The sequence below is a fragment of the Onychostoma macrolepis genome, chromosome 22, assembly GCF_012432095.1.
Source record: "Onychostoma macrolepis isolate SWU-2019 chromosome 22, ASM1243209v1, whole genome shotgun sequence".
Classification (NCBI taxonomy): Eukaryota; Metazoa; Chordata; class Actinopteri; order Cypriniformes; family Cyprinidae; genus Onychostoma; species Onychostoma macrolepis.
In genome coordinates this window covers 11,147,551-11,168,971 of record NC_081176.1, presented here as the reverse complement: position 1 = coordinate 11,168,971, position 21,421 = coordinate 11,147,551, and the positions used below count along the sequence as shown (strand labels likewise).

General features: G+C 35.2%; 1 protein-coding gene and 1 long non-coding RNA gene across 4 annotated transcripts; one reads left to right on the top strand and one right to left on the bottom strand.

Moving 5' to 3' along the window:
- Positions 1-7,207: 7,207 nt before the first annotated feature.
- Positions 7,208-10,040, bottom strand: LOC131530438 (uncharacterized). Its single transcript, XR_009268385.1, has 4 exons — positions 9,855-10,040; positions 8,878-9,342; positions 8,633-8,775; positions 7,208-7,739 (listed from the first exon to the last, which is right to left on the bottom strand). It is a non-coding gene; the product is annotated as an uncharacterized LOC131530438 (long non-coding RNA).
- Positions 10,041-15,189: 5,149 nt separating this feature from the next.
- Positions 15,190-20,520, top strand: LOC131530424 (uncharacterized). Of its 3 annotated transcripts, XR_009268373.1 has the most exons (7): positions 15,190-15,321; positions 16,474-16,794; positions 17,039-17,379; positions 18,005-18,150; positions 18,233-18,546; positions 18,841-19,055; positions 20,246-20,520. XR_009268373.1 is itself a non-coding variant. In XM_058760691.1 (6 exons), exons 3-6 carry the CDS (start codon positions 17,334-17,336, stop codon positions 18,850-18,852), a joined length of 513 nt encoding a protein of 170 aa, XP_058616674.1. In that variant the 5' UTR covers positions 15,190-15,321; positions 16,474-16,794; positions 17,039-17,333; the 3' UTR covers positions 18,853-19,622. The 3 variants fall into 3 exon arrangements, 2 of the variants coding, with proteins under 2 accessions (XP_058616674.1, XP_058616673.1); XM_058760691.1 differs by lacking the exon at positions 20,246-20,520 and having other exon boundaries at positions 18,010-18,150; positions 18,841-19,622; XM_058760690.1 differs by lacking the exon at positions 20,246-20,520 and having other exon boundaries at positions 18,841-19,622.
- Positions 20,521-21,421: the final 901 nt, after the last annotated feature.

The following is a 21,421-nucleotide window of genomic DNA, read 5'->3' as shown; positions in this document are numbered from 1 at the left end:
TTTGATTCCACTGATTTACGAAGAACAAACTCAACTCTACCAAATAACCTCTGTTTGCACATGAATGTTAATAATCCAACAGCAAGTAAACATACCTTATACAACCTCAAGCAGTTTGAGCCCCCGAAACTCTCACTTTCCATGCCGGCCAACAAAATTGAACTCTCTTGAATCTTGAAAAGGTGTGGTCCAAAAGGAAGGCCCTCATTCTTCTCGTGGCTTCATCCACTGTTCTCCCTCCAATTTCTGCCACCACAGCAACCTAATGGAAAACAAGATTATTATTATTGGGGAGACAACAAAAAATTTACCCAAATAATTGCAATTTCCCCCCAAATCTACTGTGTGTATCAAGTCCATACATACAAGTCTATTACTCACAATTCTTATGGAACACTTCCATAATTCCTATGCAGTTACCTCTGTAACAGATGTTTTATACTTGTACTACAATTGTGTTGCCTGTGCTACAAAAACATTCTCTATAGCAAAACAGCTACAGTACTGTGAAAATGTGTTAGGCCACCATTACATTTGTTGTTTTGGAAATGGTATAATGATTATCTGAGAGTTTTTTTATAGAATACAAGAAGAAAATGCAGGAATTTTATAGGCAGTATTAAAAAAAAGAAACAAACAAAATGGTGGCCTAAGACTTCTGCACAGTACTGTAACTTGGGTGCAAAAACGTTAATGTTCAGCCCTGTGAACCTGCTAAATGGTCATGTTAAAACATACCACTTGTTTCTGGAAGGTGGGGTCTGCCAATTTCTGCTCCACTGAAGATACTGAACTTAAAACTTAAAGTTTGTATCGATTTCATTAGACAAGATTTGTGTAATGCTCATTGGTTCAGACAACCGTGAATCTTGCGGTAGTTTGATGTCGTGGGGGGTGGGATCTCGCGATGAAACTTGGGAGATCTCGCGAGAAAGTTGTCAGCACAATTAAAGTGGCTGCATTTATTTATTTATTTTGGCTAAATGTCAGTGGAAAATTGGGTAGAATGAGTGTTGGAATCATAGACTGTTAAAAAAAAGGAGGGGAATTTTTAGATTTTGATTAAAGTAATCCAAGTGTCAAAACAACAACAAAAATTATTTTAAAGACACATATGTGCATATATATCCATGTAACCACCCCACGGGAATAATTATGTTTGCACTTGTATATTTGATAAAACAAATAGGGTCCCATGTGTAGCTCATTTTGAGCCCATGCACACATTTCCCATTAATTACCCAACTAGGTACCACATGGGGAGCCCACCTGGGTTCACCCAAGTGGGCCCCAGATAAGATGCCCACCTGGGTTCACCCATGTGGGTCCTAGCTGGGCCACCCAAGTGGTAATATAGTAATAATTGTATTATTTAAAATAAGTAAAATAAATTTATTTATTAAAAAAAAAAAAAAGGATAAAAATCTAAAGATTCAATAAACTTTAATAAAAAAAAACAAACAAACAAAAAAACCCATATATATATATTTAAAAAAAAAAAAAAGTTTTTCCTGACTATTACTTCACATATGAGATTTTAAAGGCTTAAAGAGTATAAATGCACCTTTGGTCAAAAAGTGAAAATGAAGTATAATGTAAAATTTAGCTTTATCTCATGAACACATTTCACATTTTCATGTCCAGCTGTGGCAGTTGAAGAGAAGTCAGCGGCAGATGGAGATTCTGTGACTCTAAAGACTGATACTAAACTACAGAAAGATGATAAGATACAGTGGTACTATGAAGAAGACAACAATCTCATTGCTGAAATCATTGGAATGAACTCTAATAAAACATATGCTGGTGTTGATGGGAGATTCAGAAGCAAACTGGTGGCAGATGAGAAGACTGGAGATCTCACCATCAATAACATCATGCTTAATCACTCTGGACCCTATAAACTCAAGATCAGCGGCAAAAACAGAAGAACTGAATACAAGAGATTCATTCTTAACATCAAAAGTGAGTAGATCAATTATATAGAGGATTTAGATCAATGATGTAGAACAACAGTTTAGATGATCTCAGCTTAACAGTGCAATGTAATTAATTACTTTTAGATTTTTGTTTTTTTCTAATTCAATTAATGCCATGTTAAATTAAAAATATTAGATTTTGAGAATAAAATTGTAACATTACTAGAATAAATTCATAATGTTGTGAGGAAGGAAAATCTCAGCTTTGTTATATCATTGCCAAATGTGAACTATCAATTTGCCCAGCTCTGAACCACTAATATGGACCATGAAGCTGTAATATATATAATAAAATGTTAAATGAATTTCTGTGAAACTGATTTGAAACTGTGTATGGTTAAAATGCTGCAATAAAGTTGACTATATTACTCCTTTAGTATTGTAATTTTAAAGTATTTTTGAGATGAGGGCTGACAACAAAATTGCATGATTATGAATCATATGTCGTCAAATGTAGTTTGTGGTTTGAAATTCAGATTTCTTTTGGCTAGAAATCCAGCTTGTCAAATACTACAACATATTTCAGCAATATTTGTAGGCTGATGAGATTAACTAATGGCTAAGTACCTTTGTCTCATTAAAGGTAGTTGTCAGTCAACTAACTGGATAATTCAAAATGGAAAGGAAGTTGTCTACTAACATGCCATAGGTTAAAATGTAATCTAAATGTATGTGATACTGAAAATGTAAACTAAATTAATTCACAATTATTTGTCTTCTGTCTTTTTCCGTGTTGCATTGGCATATAGTGATAACAGTGTCAGCAACGGAGGGGGAAAATGTACGTTTAGATACTATGACTAAAATACAAGAGGATTTGATACTGTGGACGTTTGGAGCAGAAAACCGCTGTGTTGGTAAAGCTGATCTAGGAATGAATAGTTTTAGTGTCGAAGACAGGCTGAAGCTGGATGAGACGACTGGATCTCTGACCATCAGTGACATCACAACCTCAGACTCTGGAGTTTATAAACTACAGATCATCAACAGCGAACAAACCACATTCAAGAGATTTGATGTGACTGTCACTGGTGAGTAGAACATCATTTATTACAATGACTATAAATTTATTTAAACAATTGTTTCTTGAATCTGATTGGCCAAATGGTATTCCACCAGTGGGGATTTCTTTAAGACTGCAAGGGAAGCTCGGCTTCCCCTATAATGTCAAAAAATTAATGGTAAAATATGTACTATTGTGTTAACATTTTATTGACTAAAACTGCGTTAGAACACGTTCATCTCGAAGACGAGTTCGTTCAGAATCAGCTACATATAGCAGGTCGGACTCGATTTCCTTCTCATACACTCCCGTAGCTTCAGTGCATTTCTCCGTTGAAGCCGAGCGTCCATTGACTTCAATGGGGCTGCTTTGAACAGTTTTTTTCAGGGCTTCAAAACTAGACGGTCATTGGATAAATGCTGCGATTATGCCCCGCCCCCGGACGCTCAGCGTCTCTGGGAGTGAATGGAGGAGTGGGCTGGCCTGGACGCTGGGCTTCTGCGTGATGATTGGAGGGTCTGCATCTCCTTTTGATTGACAGCGATTGTGTACAATAAAAAGTCGCTGACGCTGAAGCTATTCGAGCTCAGTCCCATCGCGGCTTTGCACTTGGTTCTTATCAATCATTATATATATTTTTTTTATTTATTTATAATGTTATGTTTTAATATACATGCTGCTAACTCGGAAATTTCAAGATATGCGAGCAAAAAATGCTCCTGACACTTAGGCAATACGACACGAGCAAGAGTGCTGTTTTTGTTTCGTTTCTGTGTTTGATCCAAATCCGCGTTGATTTGGCCGAATCACTGATTCACTGAGCCATTCATAAAATCAGTCATTTGATTCGCTCCTGAAGGATTCAGCCGTTTTGAAAGAATCGTTTGAATGACTCAGTGATTCAATCATGAACTTCTGCCACCTGCTGGCCGTTTTTAAGTTTCCCGTCTAAAACTAGGCATATTACATTATTTTCCAACATATTTCTATATTCAGAATTTAGTATTTAAAACATTAATCTCATAACATTATTTATGAAAATATAAATACGGTCTAAATGAATAAATGGCACATCTAAATGTCACTTCATGCAGCTTCTGTGCAGTGCTAAGATGAGTTGTGTTTAGATCATTTCACGGATAACAATAGCCAGTCATTCATTCACATTAATTAAGTATTCAGAGAATAATATTGTCTGTTTTCACTTACATCTATTTATTTATTAAATTTTGATTCATTTTGTAGAATTGAATTATAAATTAAGCTGGTATAGTATCGTAAGACATTTTTATGGTATCATGACAACCCTATTATACACCACATTCCTTGTTTCAGTTTAACCTAATTCCCACATTTCCTCCGTCGAGTTTAATATCTTTTTTTTTTTAGATTGTTTGTTCATTCATTCATTCATACAGTAGGCTAGACTAGCATCACTGGAAAAGACGCCTAGTTGGTACGAAAGGGTCACAGAACATTTTCTTGAAAAGGAACGTAGGGCAGGATTTACGTATAAATAAATGGACAATTTTTTATGATGTAGGCCGAAAATGAGCTTCCCCTCTTTGAAAGACCAGCAGCCGCCACAATTCCACCTGTCTGTGTTTGTGAGTATCAGGTTATGTGAGCAGTGCAAAAGCATATTTACTGTCTGTTCTGTAATTAAAAAGGTGCAGTTATATGTTCAGTGACCATGTTTATCAATTACTAAAATAGTTGAAACACTCAGATAATATAAAAGTATCATAGTTTAGTAGACCTGAAGATTATTTATTAGTTTATATTTTTTATTAATCAATCATCTTTCCATCCATGTATCTTCTGAAGCCAATAGGAAGAATCCAGAATCCACCAATCCAGAACATGCGCATACACATCTTGCCACATTTTACTTTTGTGTGCTATGATTAATATTGTTTGTATTCATCTTATTTTTCAATGTAAGGAAGTAACCTGTTTTCTGTGAATGTGTGAGTCTTCCGCTTCTAAGGATCCTGCTTCTGCTTTTGCTGCACACCACAGGGGTTGGTGCACTGCTTCACAACTGATGATTGACAGCCAGTGTTGCCAATTCTGCGGTTTTCCCGTGGAATCTGGCTACTTTAACACTGTTGCCGTGGGTTATTTTTCCCCGAAACGTTTTGAGTAGCAATTGGGTGGGTTCTGTTGTGAAAACCTGGCAAACCTACTGATAGCCTTGAGACTGCAAATAGTCTATCTAAAAATGAATCTAACAATGACATGTCCATTCACAAACTCAGAAATGTAAGAAGAGTGTGAAAATGATACTCATATGAAGAGTATCACACGAGCAAGAGTGCTGATTGTTTCACCCAAATATCTGCACGATTGCAAATAATTTGTGAATTGTGATTTTATACAAAAGTTCAATAAACAAGAAGTTAATGTTGTGTTAAATACATTTTAGAGACAATATTGTGTCTGTTTTGCTCAGCATTGTTTTGTTACTGAATGAATCCATGTTGTTGAACAAATCGAGAGAGTCAAGTCAAATTTATTAAGATCCCTTATGGGCAATATAGATGCAGCACGAATCAGAAACACAGACCCATACAATACATTCCAAAACATAAATACATAAAAATATATAAATAAAATACAGTAAATAAAATTTTCCCTTACAGATTCCTTAAAGACCATTTAACAGCCGAATTGCACATGGGAACAAACGAGTATTTGTATCCTTTAATTTTCATCTTTGGTAGTCTGTAACAGGATCCTGAAGGGAGCATTAAAAACTCTGGAAACAGAAAATGGTCACTGTCCAGGAGCACAGATTCATTAAATCACTTGCTTTGTTTCTGAATGAATCAGCCTTTCAAATGAATCGGTTTAATGAATGACTGAATGACTCACTCCCCTACTAGTGCTTTTAGATTCAAAATGTACAATATAATTCCATTATTAATATATCAGTTAGAAAATGCTTGATCAGCCCCAATCCTTGAGATTGGCTCGGGACATCCCTACTTGTAATAACATCATCTATATGTAAATGTATATTTTGCAAATTGTTTTCTTTTTAAATTTTTGTTATTTTCTCTCATTTCTGTCTCATTCCCCAGGAAACAGAGTGAATGAATCAAAGATATCGACTGAAGCCTCCATTGAATAGAGATGATGTGAATGAAGTGGAAGTGCAGCTGAGGACAGGATGAGTCTGATAAGACCTATGTGCAGTTGAGCTGTTAAACTCGCATGTAAAAGCTTGTGCAGTCATATACCTCCTTGTGGGCAACAATATTTTTCACTGTAATGTTAAGCAGTTTTGATGTATATGCTGCTGAATGTTTAGTGATCATGTTAGCTTGTGTGTAAACTAATTCTGTCAACTGTTTCTGGTTTACTCAAACCCTTTTTGCATGTTTTTGAATCAGATAGTGCTGTAGTATTTCAGAAGATATGTAACAGTGTCACCTATCATATAACAGTGAAAACATAGACTGCCAGAATAACTCATCAGAGAGGTACTCCTACAGACACTAATCTTACTGAGGCTGATATGCAGTAAGACGGAAAAGAACTGTCGATTTAAGGGATGTGTAGAAATGAAGAGTACAGACTGATCAGCAAAGATAAGTTTTCTGTAATGATCAAAAGTTTTTACATCTGATATACAGTACACTGTAAAAAAAAATAAGTTGATTCAACTTAAAATAATTTGTAACCTGGCTGCCTTGAAATGTTGCGTTCAGTGAGCTAAAAAACATTTGTTGTTTACACATATATTGGAGTTCCTTAAACCTAGATTTAATAGTTGGGGTAACAAAGGTGAAGCTGAATCAACTTTATACTTTGTATAACCAACATGTTTTTAGTAAGCCCAACTAGACGAGAAAGTTGTACCAAACTAAATTCAAGTTGAAACAACATAAAATTAGTGAGACCAACAAACGTTGAGTTGTTTAAACTAAGCATTTTGTTGAATAAACTTGTAAGTATAAGTTCTGCAAACTTAATACAAATTGGCCAAACTAAGCGTCTTGTTGAATTAACTTATATTTTTAAGGCAGCCAGGTTACTTTTTCAAGAATAGTTCATCTTACTAGTAATGTTAAGTTCATTCAACTGGCTGAACTATGTAATTTGCCCACACAACTCTATTTTCTACTCGCATAAAATAAAATACATTGCATGTTCTTAAATGTCCATGACATTTTTATTTCAAAATTGACAGCATATTTAGTATTAGTGCGTTTAGTATGAAAACACCTTTAAAAACAAACATTTCATATTAACATTTAATTTCTTTGGAACAATTGCAGTAAATATCTACATTCCTTTCACTAATGCACATTTAATCAAAAGAACAGATGAGTAATTCTGAAATTTTCCATTTCAATATAAGAGTCAGAACATGCATCAAAGTGCATTCAAAATTTTAAAAAGAGATGCCATAACATGGCAAAAAATGTGAGTTGAAAGTGGTGCAAAAACCAACCAAAAAGCCTACTTTTTGCAGAGTAGCATGTTTCGTAGCCCGTAAACACGTGAATAACAGTTACTCCCACCAATGTTTGTGCAAAGTTTTGAGAACATCAGAACTGTACTGTGTTTTGTTAATGATGTAAAGACGACCCATCAGGAGCACAAATGCTTTCGGGACGTCACAGATATCGATGGCGACAAGACGCTCTTCCAAAATGATAGCAACGTCATTGGTTTATTTTGGAAGCACCTCCCATTCCTCCTCCTCAGTCACAATCAAGATGCCCATGTCACCTCAATTCATGAGATGGCTGAAAAAAAAAAATAAAATAAAGAAATTCTTTACATACAATTATAAAAAATTTAATCAATATAGAATACTACTGTACATTACTTCAACTACAGTAATACATTCTGTTAAAAATATTCAATAACAACAAGCAGCAATAAAGAGGCTAAGTAAAAAAAAAAAAAAAAAAGAAAAGAAAAGTTGCAAATTAAATCAGACTAACTGCAACAAGTACTGCTATTTCAAGAATATAAGGATGCTTTAACACTAGCACTTTTGGTGTGCACCTATTTTAACGATATCTTTACTACCTTTAAGATCTTGAAGGATTTATAGGTTTGGAACAACATGAGGACGAGTAATTAAAGATAATTTTTATTTTTGGGTGAACTATCCCTTTAACTGTGAAATAACCTTTAAACATGAATCCCCAATCCCCTGTTACTCTGGGTTTAAAAAGTTGCCTGCCACTGATGCATGGTTAAAACATGCAGAAACAATTTTTACCTGCAAAATGCACAAATAACTAACAACTCTTAGTAGAAATACACAACACAATACTGAATGCTTGTAAATACTAATATATATATATATATATATAGAGAGAGAGAGAGAGAGAGAGATAGAGATAGATAGATAGAGAAATACAGAATATAGAAATTACAGAAAAAACTAAAATAAGTAAAATATAATGTAAAATGACATTAAAAATCAAATTTTATGAATCACCAAGTACCACAATTTCAGCCAAAAATTTTCTACTGAAAAAAAAAAAAAAAAAAAAGTCACCTAAACCTTGCAAATTTTCATTTTAGGGTGAACTATCCCTTTAACACTATGTTGGCTATATTTTAGTCTTGTGACATTGTGTGTCATGACATACAGTGAGTGCTATGTACTATATTGAAAACTTACGTGTTACAACTGCAGATAAACAAGATTTCTTCTTCTATTACCGGGACCACATCACTGCAGATTGATGGTGCTCATTTTGGTCACCCAACAACTATAATGCCAACAGACTTGTCCTTGATGAATTCCTCTTGAGAACCTGTGTGCTTTAATAAAAACAAAAGGAAGCGTTAAAATATGCCTTACAATATTAACAGTCACAGATTCCAATAAATATGTGCACTTATAAAGTAAATAAATTTATTTACAATTTGTCCAAGCTCTACAATGTGACAGTCATTCCCATTGTGTCTGCATACCACTTTGATGGATACAACTGCAGAAGGACTTGCTGAGGTCCATCCACAAGAACTCTGTGCTGATCTTTAGTCATTCCAGAATATCATAAACATGGAAAATACAGAAACATGTTAAAACAACACTATAAATACAAATAAATAATCTTGACAGAGAAAGTCAAATGTCATTGCTAGTTTACGTTTCAATTACCAAAACCATATTTTACAACCCAGAAAAGGCTTTTAAATTACATGACACAGGAAATTAGAACAAAACAACAGAAAAGCTAATTTTACACATTTGTGATGATCTTATCACAGGGCTTTTTATACAAGATATATGCCATTATTACTTTTCATACCTTCAATTTTTTAACCGACCGTATATTCACGCAGCGTTGCCATGGGTTCCGGTGAGGCACTTCTGTACTGTAACTGAAAGAAGAGTTTGTACCGTTAGAACCTCATCTGAACCAAGATCATGTCAGACAAATGCACGCTCTCCAAACCAACTCTGAGAGGTGCACGTTCGTTTCACTTACAAAAATGACAGTTCGAGCAGTAATCTTGTTTATTTCCCCTAATTTTAATCGTTCATAAAGTCATTTTTTAAAATTCCCGCCGTTCTAAATCCATACAGTTGTTCGTCGCGCTCCGTCTCGTGCTCAGTTTGAACGGTCTCTAATGCAGCACTGGGCTCAAATAATACATACCAAACAGTATATTCTCGAGATAAGTTCAGCTCAGTATAGCATGGGAGAATATTTAGTTTAATAATTATATGAAAAATACCGCGTGTATTTTGAGGCTTAAGAGGAGTGTCGCGAAACTAACGCTGGTATCCATTTTACTACAAAATGCGATGCTTTAAACCATACTTGTACTATTCTTAGACAACATACGTAATTCTACACATGTTAAATCAATAAATACAAATATTTACTTACCAAAAGTGTTGGTTTGAAAACATTTTCAAGCTCTGTGGAGAAGCTCATCAAGATGGCTGACCAACGTCTTCTTTCTGCAAGTCTTCACGTGATCTCGCGATAAGTGACGTGATATCATTATTAAATTGATTCAACACATTTTTTTTAAGTTGAGGGGGCAAATGGCTAGTTTTGTCAACTTAACGAACTAGTTAAGACAGTGAAATGTAAAATTTTAAGTTGAATGAACAAACTAATGAACTGAAAGTTGAGTCAACTTAAAACCATTAATTGAAACAACTAAATTGCGAAATTCTTTTTTACAGTGTAGAGGGAGGAAATTAAGTTTTAAAGATCAAGACAACATAACAGATTTCAACATAACATAATTTATATTGCATGTGTTTCTGTATAATTACAGCTAATAAAAATACATTTCATATCCCATGATGATCAACTCTTTGTGTGCGTGTGTGTGTGTGTGTGTGACCTTTAATGTTAATAATAAGCACAAAGACCCTCCGATGAAATATTAAATACCATTCATGTTTTTGCATTGTTATATTTTATGTTGATAAGTGATGATCTATTTGTTGTACACCTTTATTAATGTTCAGTATGTTTTATTTCATTATTTTTGTATGGAAAGAATGTCAAAATAACTGATTTGAAAATTCGAGAACAATTTAGAATTTAAGAATTTTAACTGGAAACTTGTAAAATCTTTTAAACAAAGCTTTACCAAGCCATCCAAAAAGGAAAACAATTATTAAGTAAAAAAAATAAAATAAAAAAATTACAAAAATTGAGTTATATGCATTACTATTGTACTAAATTGAGTGCCAGTTTTAACTGTTCATGCAGTTATTTGTGTAATAATTTTATTCGTTGTGTGATTATTAGTCTGGCAGTTAGTTAATGACCTATAGTTAGGACCCAGACCGAGTTAGAGACCCGGATACTGGCGCAGTTTAAAGGGGACTGTCACTACTCGATCCGTACCGGAAACACGATTTGTACTGCGCATGCGCGAAATGCTTCCACTTCCTGTCACCGTCAACATTTTTACGACAGTCTAGCGATATGGATTCTTTTGCGTTTTATATACAGCTTCAAGAATTTCTCTTAAAAGGAGAAATTCCTGACAATTCTGCAAATCGTCAGAAGGTCGGAAAATTTCATCATCAAAGGTAACTATTAGTACCGAAAGATTAAAAAATAATAATAATAATAATTGTTTTAAAAATATCAAGCTAACATTACGTTCACTGTACTTGTTCAGCTCCCATATCTGGTTATGGAATTTGATCTTTTTACATTGAATTGCTGCTTCTTCTGACTTTTTCTTTTTTTCCTATTAAAATAGATGACAGACTCTTCTACGTCGGCCCCAGTGGGCAGTACATGCGGCTAGTTGTCCTGTCAGAGGAAGAGAAGAGGTCTGTTCTTACGGAGTGCCACAATAACCCTGGGACTGGAAATCACAGTGGCGTCAGAGGCACTCAAAACAGGGTTATTGGTGGATACTATTGGCCTACAATTATCCAGGATGTGAAAGAATGGGTAATTTACAGTGCTTTACTTTCTTTCTTTTTTTTTTTTTTTTTTACTTCTGCCAGTTTTTTTTTTCTATGCAAGTATCTATACTTAAAAATGTGTCTATTTTTTACCACCTCTGATTGTTAGATACCTCCTTGATTTAGAAGTTATATTTATTGTCATCACCAACTTGTATCAAGTGGCTGTTTTTCTTGACATTTTGTTCAAAAAATGTGTTGCTTTTTAGGTCAGATCCTGTCACCGCTGCCAGTTGAATGACCCCATCAAGACTGTTGTGCCAGTCTTGCATTCTATTAAGGTACTTACAAGGTTTTAGCAAACTGATGAGACTAACAAATTTAATTGATTTAATTTGTGCAAATCTAATCGATTAATCAATATAATATAATTGATATATTTTATCAAAAAAGGTGTTTATATCAGGAGAATCACTAAACGACTATTTCCGGTACGGATCGGGTAGGGTCAACAACACCTGAAAACATTACGTTTTTATTAGTAATGGTATTATGACAACAGTTTTATTAAAACTACCCAAAATTGCCGTAAATTGTTTCGCCATACTTCAGACAGGAAGTAGACGCATTTCCGTGCATGCGCAGTACAAATTCGTGTTTCCGGTACGGATCGAGTAGTGACAGGGACCTAACACACACAAGCTGGCCGTTTCTCAAACGGAAGGCTGCATCCTCCGGAGGTCGCATTTGCAGGCTGCATACGTCATCAAGCCTGGTTTATTTCAGTTAGCTGAGCATTACATTCGTGAGTCAAAAGCATATTACAACAATTTACACGTAACTAAGAATAATGGTCAAATTTATAACTGTTAATATTCTAAAATAAGATCTTATTTATGACGTATGCAGCCTACAAATGCGACCTCCGGAGGATGCAGCCTACCGTTTGAAAAACGGCCCCAGTGTCCCAAAGCTAAGTGTACACACTTCGGAGTGTACGGACTTCGAAGGCCACGCCTCCAAAGTGCACGAAGGACCCTCCAAAGTGCATGAGACGCTCCGCCTTCGCAGGATTTCCTATTTGCGCCACCAGGTGTTCCTGATTGCTACTCCTGTCGCGTAGCAACGGTGCGAGATGAGAGCTGCCATCCTGACAGGTCGTTTAAAAAAAGTTATGGAGCCAGCATTGCACATATTTGTTTTTATATTTTATATTTTACTGGAGGAGATGGTGGGAGTGTTTCACCCCCGGCGGCGCCGTGTGATGTACCTCAGGCTTAGCAAAGACCGTGGCCGGGTAAATTTTATTGTTTTGCTGCATCCTTGCTGGATTACAACTTTTAATGCAGGCATTGCGTTTGAACAGACTTGAATAATGTAATGATACATATGAAAAACTACAAAATCATGCACATGCATATATAGCAGTTCAAATGCTGACTGATATGTTACCCAGCTCTGTTTGCAACCACATGTTATAAATTGCCAGCGCCAAATAAACTTTCAGATTTTGGAAAAATAAACTTGTGGCTTCCTCTTTTGTAGCATACAAATCATCATGTAAATTCAAACTATAAAAACCTCTCTGCTGGTCTTTAGTGGGTAGCTATTGTAAACAAACGTTGCTGTCAGTTGGGTGGGTGTGGTTCATTGTTAAAATCCATGGAAATCAGATTTCGTGAGAGGCTGCTCAATGCAGAACAAATGGGTGGAACTTACGTGTAGCTCCCCCTTGCTAGACGTCCAACCAGGATGGAGTGGAGTTAGTAATGGGTGGAGCTAGAATATCCAACCACACCCTAACGCAGGGCTGGGCAACTTCGGTCCTGGAGGGCCACTGTCCTGCAGAGTTTAGCGCCAATCCAAATCAAATACCCATGCCTGTAGCTTTCTAGTGATCTTTAAGACATTGATCAGCTTGTTCAGGTGTGTTTGATTAGGGTTGGAGCTAAACTCTGCAGGACAGTGACCCTCCAGGACTGAAGTTGCCCATCCCTGTTCTAGACCAGGGGTTCTCAACTCTGGCTTGCTAGATACATTTTCCTTCAGATTTCAGCTCCAACTCTAATCAAACACTCCTGAACAGGTTAATCAAGGTCTTTAGGGTCACTAGAAAGTTACAGGCAGGTGAGTTCATGAAGTTTGGAGCTAAACTCTGCAGAAACATGAATCTTGCAGGCCAGAGTTGTGAACCCCTGCTCTAGACATTCATGCTGCAATAAAGAGAGATTATCTAATACTGTGGATGTTTGGAGCTAAAAACATTGCCAAAAAGGATTCAGGAACAACTGATATTGATGAGAGTTTCAGAGGCAGACTGGAGCTGGACGGAATGACTGTATCTCTGACAATCACAGATATCAAAACCACGGACTGTGGACATTTTAAATTATAGATCATCAACAGCAAAAAGACTACATTCAGGAGTTTCAATGTGGATGTCACTGGTGAGTGAAGCATCATTTATTATAATAACAGTTTTGCAACAGCTATGATCCTTGAATCTGATTGGTGAGCAGAGTTCCAGTAATGTCTTGTCTGTGTTTGTGTGATTGTGCGAGTTAAATTTTGTTTTAATTCAAGTTCCAATATTTTGAATAAGCTCTGTAATGAAAATAATTTTTATTAAACACTTTTTCACTTTGTCTTTTGGATCATGTCAGTGGAGTTTTGCTGTAGTTTCTCTGAAATTAATTGGTCAGATAAAAATCTCTGTTGTTTACGTGATTTGTGTTTCTTCTAAATGTACATTCATAAAGTGTCATTATTTCTTTAGTATCAATGTGCTGTCATTATAGTAAAATAAACCCAACAGGAACAGGAGACTCTCAAACAATACACCATGAGAGTATCCTATGTCCCAAAGTATGAAGCTTTTTGTGAGGAACACACCAAAATTTAACTAAATTTACAATTTAAATAACTTTTTCTAAAGTATCAAATCTACCACATCCTTCGAGACCAGCAGAGGGATGAGTCTCAATATCCTGTGGTTTTGAGGAAAAACATCAGTTGTCATTCATAATATTTTCTGGAGCTCCCAGAGACCTGACTGTATAGGAAAAGTCTGTTATTTTCAGCATTTTTAATGAATGCCTGTGTTTTCTTTGCTGTAAAATCACATACGTTTCTCTGTCTGTTTTAATTTGTCATTTTCTCTGTATTTTGTTTTCACAGAAAAACAAGAGAAGGGGGGAAAAGGAGCAGCAGGAGACAAGTACAGTTTGATGAGATAAGAGACTCCCACCAGTGTCAATTATGGTGCCATCACCAACATTTGAGTTAAAAACCAGATTTCTGCTTTTATGAGAAGGCAGTGTAAGACACAGAATTCAAACACATCAGATCAGATCATTTCTGTCCTTTAGTGGACAAACACTGATGTAAGGATTCAATCAGAGATCTTAATGATATGTGGGTCTAATGAAAACTGACATTATTTACAACTTCTTAACCTTGTTATAACCATTTATGAAATGTTGTTTCAAACAGCAATCAGTGGAAGAGTGCTGTTTTGCAAGTACTAGAAATGTGGATTTCAAATGGGTATTCCAGATGTCTATTATAGAGTAGATTTGGTCCAATGGTCTGCTTTTGTTTGCAGTAAATGACTAGACATAAAGCTTTTGACGCCATCTTTGCAGTCTGTTAGTCTATTAGTCTGAACGTTTCATTCATTCACTGCAGTTTTAAAGCCCTCACTGCACAGATGTCTCCCAGTAGTAGGTGGGCCTGTAAGCCTTCAGATTTCAGTAAACAATTATTGATTCAAAGAGCTGATAAGGAGCTCCTTATAATTTCCAACCCTAACAACGCCCTATAGTTACAGTCTTGTATTTGGAAACCTAAACTTACTGCTGTTTCTTTTTACAACAAGTATTAACGATATCCATCGAAACACGATTTTGTTGGACTCTACAACAATATGAAGAGCACTTTCAACGTCCCTCTGTGTTTGCTAATGACGTTCGGTAAGTGGGAGATTTCAGTTTATCCTTTAACATTTTCTGTTTCACTTAGACAACGGAACCCCGGGTGTCCTCATTGGCTGATCTCTTACCATATTAACAGTGATCACATTCAACCAGATTAATTGCCGCAGTTTCTGATTTGAGTCCTCCTCCACTTTTTGTAATTACTTTGTCTCCTTGACTATTTATAAGACACGTTCACGCTCGCTTTCTTGCAGATAACATTATAATGTATACGAACAATTTAAGGCAGCTGCTATTTGCAATAGATAGCGAGATGCTATTTACATGTGTAAAAATAGCAGTATTTTCTTGATGATATTAGTCATATATTTCAAATAGTGGCAGATATTTGCACCTCAGTATTGTACATTATAAAACAGTATGCAATAATAGCGTATTGAGTGTAAATGACCATTTTTATTAAAATACACGTGAGGCTTTTCCAGTCTTGAAATGTAACTACCAACTCTTGATATTTTTCAACAAAACGGAATTGTATTCCCACTTGGACAGCGAATTATCTCAATTACTGAGATTCAGTCACGCCCAACAATTATACGTTTTTTTGGATGAAAAGTGACCAATGAAATCCAACCCAAGGCTGATACTCATAATATCATACCACAATAACATAAATGTCCATGTAAATAAAACAGAAATTAATGTTAACTTCATTGTGATATAAGAAACTAAATTAATAATTTCTGTCGTTTTTCATTTATAACTTTAATATTTTATCCAATATATTAAGGCATGAAAGATGTGATAAAAATGTACTCCAAAAATAAGGATAATTATTCCCGCTTTAGTGACTTAACCAGCTCTGTTCTTTTGTGTATCTGTCCATAATTAGTGATTATTGTAAAATCAAACAAACAATCAGTAACATGAAAAAAAAAACTCTACTAGTAAACTTTTTTTGTAACAACTTGTATCTCCTTTGTATGCACGTGTCTCATGTTATTGCCTCTTTAGGATTAATCGCTTGTTTAGATTCTAGAAATGTGGACAGATCATTTTCTTTCATTGCCTCGTCTTTATTTACACCTGAACAAATGCCAATTAAAAGTTAGTTTAATAGATTTGTTTACCAATACTGTTATATCAGTGTATTCTCTAAAAAAAAAACTGTTTCTTTTTGTTCTGCAGGTGTGTTTGTTGAAACAGATGGAGCGAAGTTAGTGTCAGTGATGGAGGGAGATTCTGTCACTCTAAACCCTGATCTTACTCAACTGCAGAGAGTTTATAAGATACTGTGGACGTTTGGAGCTCAAGGATCTACCATTGTTGAAGTCAACAGAAATTACAATATATATGAATCTGATATGATGTTTGCATTCAGAGTGAATGTGAACCGGAATGCTTCTCTTACCATCAGAAACATAAGAACTAGTCACTCTGGACTTTATGTAGCGAAGATCAGCCACAGCACTGGGACATCATACAAGAAATTTGGTGTTATTGTCTATGGTGAGGAATTTCCCAAGCAATAATAATATAGTTAATTTTATACAGCAGTTCTAGTGATTTACATTTCACTCACAATATGGCCAGAAATTTGTTGTTGTATAAAATATTATGCTTTCTTGGCCAATTAAATTAGTCAACCAGAACTAACTGTTGAATGCATCGAATTTATTACATTTGACTGAATTCCATGGGCCTTATAGTAACCACAAGCAGAACTAACCAATTGTGAATCTGTTTCTTGTAGAGTCTCCATCAGTTATTGATGCTGGTGAGGCTGAAATTAAGAGCATGTCAGTGAGGAAGGGAAATCCTGTCACTCTTGAGACTTTTCCTGAAGTATTTGGATATGAGCTAATGCTGTGGGGGTTTGGAGATGAAGGAATTCTCATAGCCAAATATGATACAGAGGCCACAGTGGCCTCATTATACGATGCTGTTGATGGGAAATTCGAGGCAGACTGCACCTGCATCATCAGACTGGGGCACTGACCATCAGAAACACCAGAACCACAGACTCTGGACTTTATCAACTGAAAATCATGAGTGGACATACTTTATACAAGAAATTCAGTGTTACTGTCAGTGGTGAGTAACTCAAGAACAGTGTTGGGGTAACGCATTACAAGTAACACGAGGTTCGTAAGCAGATTACTTTTTTCAAGTAACTAGTAAAGAAACACACTACTTTTAACCCTCAAGCATCATTGATCCTTAATGCAATTAGTTTTTTTCATGGAGCAACACAGAATTGCAATTAACATCAAAACAAAATTGTATATAACATCTGATTTTAATTAAATGCTTTTGGAGTATTGTGCTTATACTCCTCTGTGTCTAAATGAATAACGTTTGTTATAGATCAGACGCATTCACTCACATTAATGACAGTCTCTCTTTGTCCTTATACACTGTAAAAAAAAAAAAAAAAAGTTGAGCGAACTTAAAAATTACGACAAGTTGAGAAAACTCAAAAATCTGCTGAAGTTTGTTGCCTTAAAATTTTAAGTTGGCTCAAAAAAAAGTTGAGCCAACTTAAAATTTTAAGGCAACAAATTTCAGCAGATTTTTGAGTTTTCTCAACTTGTCGTTTTAAGTTTATACAACAAATATTTGAGAATCTCCCACAAAAACAAGTTGAGCAAACTCAAAAAAAAACATTTTTACCAGCTTCAGCAGATTTTTAAGTTCGCTCAACTTTTTTTTTTTACAGTGTAGAACCAAAAAAAAGGGTTAAAAAACCACCTCCAGATTTAGGTCTGTCTGCTGTCATTGGGATAATTGTTGCTGTTCTGCTGGTGATAGCTGCTGCTGTGATTTCCCATCGCTGCATGGTTTTTGACCAAGCAAGGCAAATGCGTAAGTAGTACAGCTGATACAGAAAGAAAGAAGAGCTTTATTGTGCTACAGTGCAATATCAGTTTTATCTCTTGATCTCCAGGTAGGACCGGTCCCAAGACAGTGTCAGTGATGGAGAGACAACATGTTACTCTAGTCGCTGATGTTGTTATAGAAGACGGTGAGCAGGTACAGTGGAGCTTTGAAGGTAAAACGATCACAACTGGAATGAACAGAGATATTAATAAGACCTCATATAGTGATGATGAGCAATTCAGAGACAGACTGGAGCTGCAGCATCGAACTGCAGATCTCTTAATCAAAAACACCAAACCAGCGACGCTGGAGTTTATCAACTACAGTTCACCAGCAGCAGCCGAGAAGTCATACACCGGAAATATATCGTTGTTGTCAGTGGTGAGTAAATGCATGAAAGTGCATGAAATTAACACCAGTTAACTACTAAAATTCAGATTAGTAAAAATGTATAGTCTGTTAATTATATGTACTGTATGATATTGGGCAGAGATGAAAGAGTACTTGTTAAACATTAAGTATAAAGTGATTTTCCTATTAAAATCACAACTGGTCCCATTCTGGCACACTAAGACATTAAGACATCTGATGTATTTTAAGTTTGCAGACTTGACCTCCAGATCTTCTGTCTTGTGAATTTCTGTGATTGTCTCTGTATTTTTGATGAATCTACAGGAAACAGAGTGAACGAGTCATCAACTGATGTAGTGCAGAGTGAAATGGAGAGTATCCTGATGGTGTGAATGTGCCAGAGGGGGAGAGTTCAGTTTGATAAGACCCGCCCACCAGTGTCAATCACTGTGATATCATCAACATTTCAGCACACCTCAAAAATGAACGTTCTCTCATCGTTTCAGAAACATCTTTGACCATCCAGAACCATATTCATTGTTAGTCAACACTTATACTTTTATTTTAAAAATGATGTTTCCTATTCAGAGTTATCTCCCCTATGCCCTTTTCCTATTGAATATATCACTTCACCAATCACTTTGAAAGGATTTGGAAGTCTTAAAGTTATGTTCACAATTTATGAAATTTACTTTTGAAGTTATTTTTATTAAAAGTTCAGTTTTAATGATCTTCAAGCTTGATTATCACATTGTGCTCCCTTCAAAGCACACTCCGAAAAGTTTACATTTCTGCCGTTTTGAACACAGCCATGGCTTTGTGCAGAACGTTGAGTTTTATTATTTATAAGCAAAAATCTTTGTTGCAACAGAAATTTGTCACATGTAATAATGGTTTTCACTTTTATTAAAATGTTATCTGTACTGTACAAATATGTAACATATCAGCAGTGGTTTCAGTGTAGTGTCAAAAAAAAAATTCATTTACATTTTTAAAAAATATATATTTTTACCTTTTATTTATACAATTTAATTTCTGAAATGTAATTTTTATATAGGCAATATAACCAAATAAATTAAAATTGATTTTATACCAGTGTATGACCATATATCTGATTTCTTTATGAGATTACATGTCATTTTAAGTGGTTTAATGTTGTGTTTATAGAAGTAGAATAGAGTTATGGAATGTCTAAATTTTTTGTAAAAAAGAAAGCAAATACACTGTAAAAAGTGATAAGTTGACTTAACTTAAAAAAAATTGAGGAAACCCGTTGCCTTAAAATTTAAGTAAATGATAATTTAAAAAATAAGTTAACTGAATTGTCAAGTTCACTTAACTTTTTTTTTTTTTTTTTTTTTTTAATTATGTACTTAATAATTTTAAGGCAACAGGTTTCGTAAATTTTTTTAAGTTAAGTAAAAAAAAATAACTTTTTACAGTGTATATGCTTCTTGTTTGCAAAAGTGTTTCAATTAAGTTTGCAAGGAAAAAAAAATAAATAAAAAAAATAATAATATATATATATATACCAGGTAAATAAATATGCTTAATGTTTATTACCACAAGTTATGTCAGAAGAAATAGGGAAAAAAAAAATACATAGATAAATAACCAAACATATTATGAATTATTTTATAGTGATGCATTCTCCCTTCATATGGGATCAAAATATCATCGTCAGCAACAGTATCTTCATCATCTGCATGACATGCTTCTTCCTCCTCAGGAAGCTGGACGTTTTCTCAGACTGAAATATTGTGGAGTATTGCAGTAACCACAATAACAGCAGTTTCTGGAGTGGTTTAGATTCAGGCCACCACTGGATTTGCAGATGCAGTGAAAACGCTGTTTCCACACTCCTCTCCAGAGCATCTTCATCTATGGACCTCAATGAACCTCTCCTCTGCAGCGGTGGTTGGATGCTGTACAGGTGTCAAGAGGTATGGGTGAATACATCTACTGTCTCCCAGCAGCCAGCTATCACCAAAGCCACCGTCTTCAGCCACCTGGCAAATTGAAGAACTGAAAAATAAATAAATAAATTTGTCAATTAATCATTTTTTTTATGAGTTCAGTTCGCTATTGATTCTCAAAAGCCGTTGAATTGATCTTTTTTCCATATTTATTTCTGCCAACATTCTAACATAAGATCTGATTAACGTGAATTAACTTCTCCACTAGATGTCAACCTCTTACCTTGCATGTTACAGATGCAGGTGCGTTGTCGACGAGTTCACACAGCAACATTCGCAATAAACATTTGCACAAAATACATGCTTTTAGTCATGTCAAATCCAGATTGTTATATTAAACTCATCTCTTGCTGAAATCTTTTCATGTGGTGATTCAGTGACTGAGGCAGCTGGTGTTGGTTTAGTTGAACTGGAGTTTGATTACGGTTGGTGGGAAGCAGAGAAACCCTGACTAAGTGAGGTATTATTTATTTCCAAGGCAAAAAATGTGCTGAGCTGTCCTCAAATTACTTGTGTGCACAGTGCACGTTTTCTAATAAAAGGTCTTTCCTGTTACGCATAATCAGTCAAAAAATCTCTATTTTATGTACATATTCCAAATATAATTGAAAAAAGTAAAATAAATAATTTTATAAAATAAAATAATAAGTAGGCTAATCAGTTAATGTACATTTTTCTGTAAAAACATCCTAAACTGGTTTATTTGTTGGTTTTAGTGGGAGCACTTTCTAGACAGGCTGGGAAACAAGAAGTACTTTATCTGAGGCTGACATTGAATTACATCTACCATTTATTCTAAAGTAAGTTATGTACAATTTTATCTGTAACGGTTTAAGTGCTTCTGTAACGTACATGGACTGCAGACGGTGTATGTCAGGATTCCTCAAATCTTTCCCTGGAGGGCCAATCTGCTGCAGAGTTTAGCTCCA

Bases quoted from the DNA above. Each gene is read 5' to 3' on its own strand.
- LOC131530424 (XM_058760690.1), top strand. From the start codon at position 17,192: ATGATACAGAGGCCACAGTGGCCTCATTATACGATGCTGTTGATGGGA. The intron at 17,380-18,004 runs GTGAGTAACTCA...TTTTTTTTACAG, and splicing joins ATTCAGTGTTACTGTCAGTG to TGTAGAACCAAAAAAAAGGG. The intron at 18,151-18,232 runs GTAAGTAGTACA...CTTGATCTCCAG, and splicing joins TGACCAAGCAAGGCAAATGC to GTAGGACCGGTCCCAAGACA.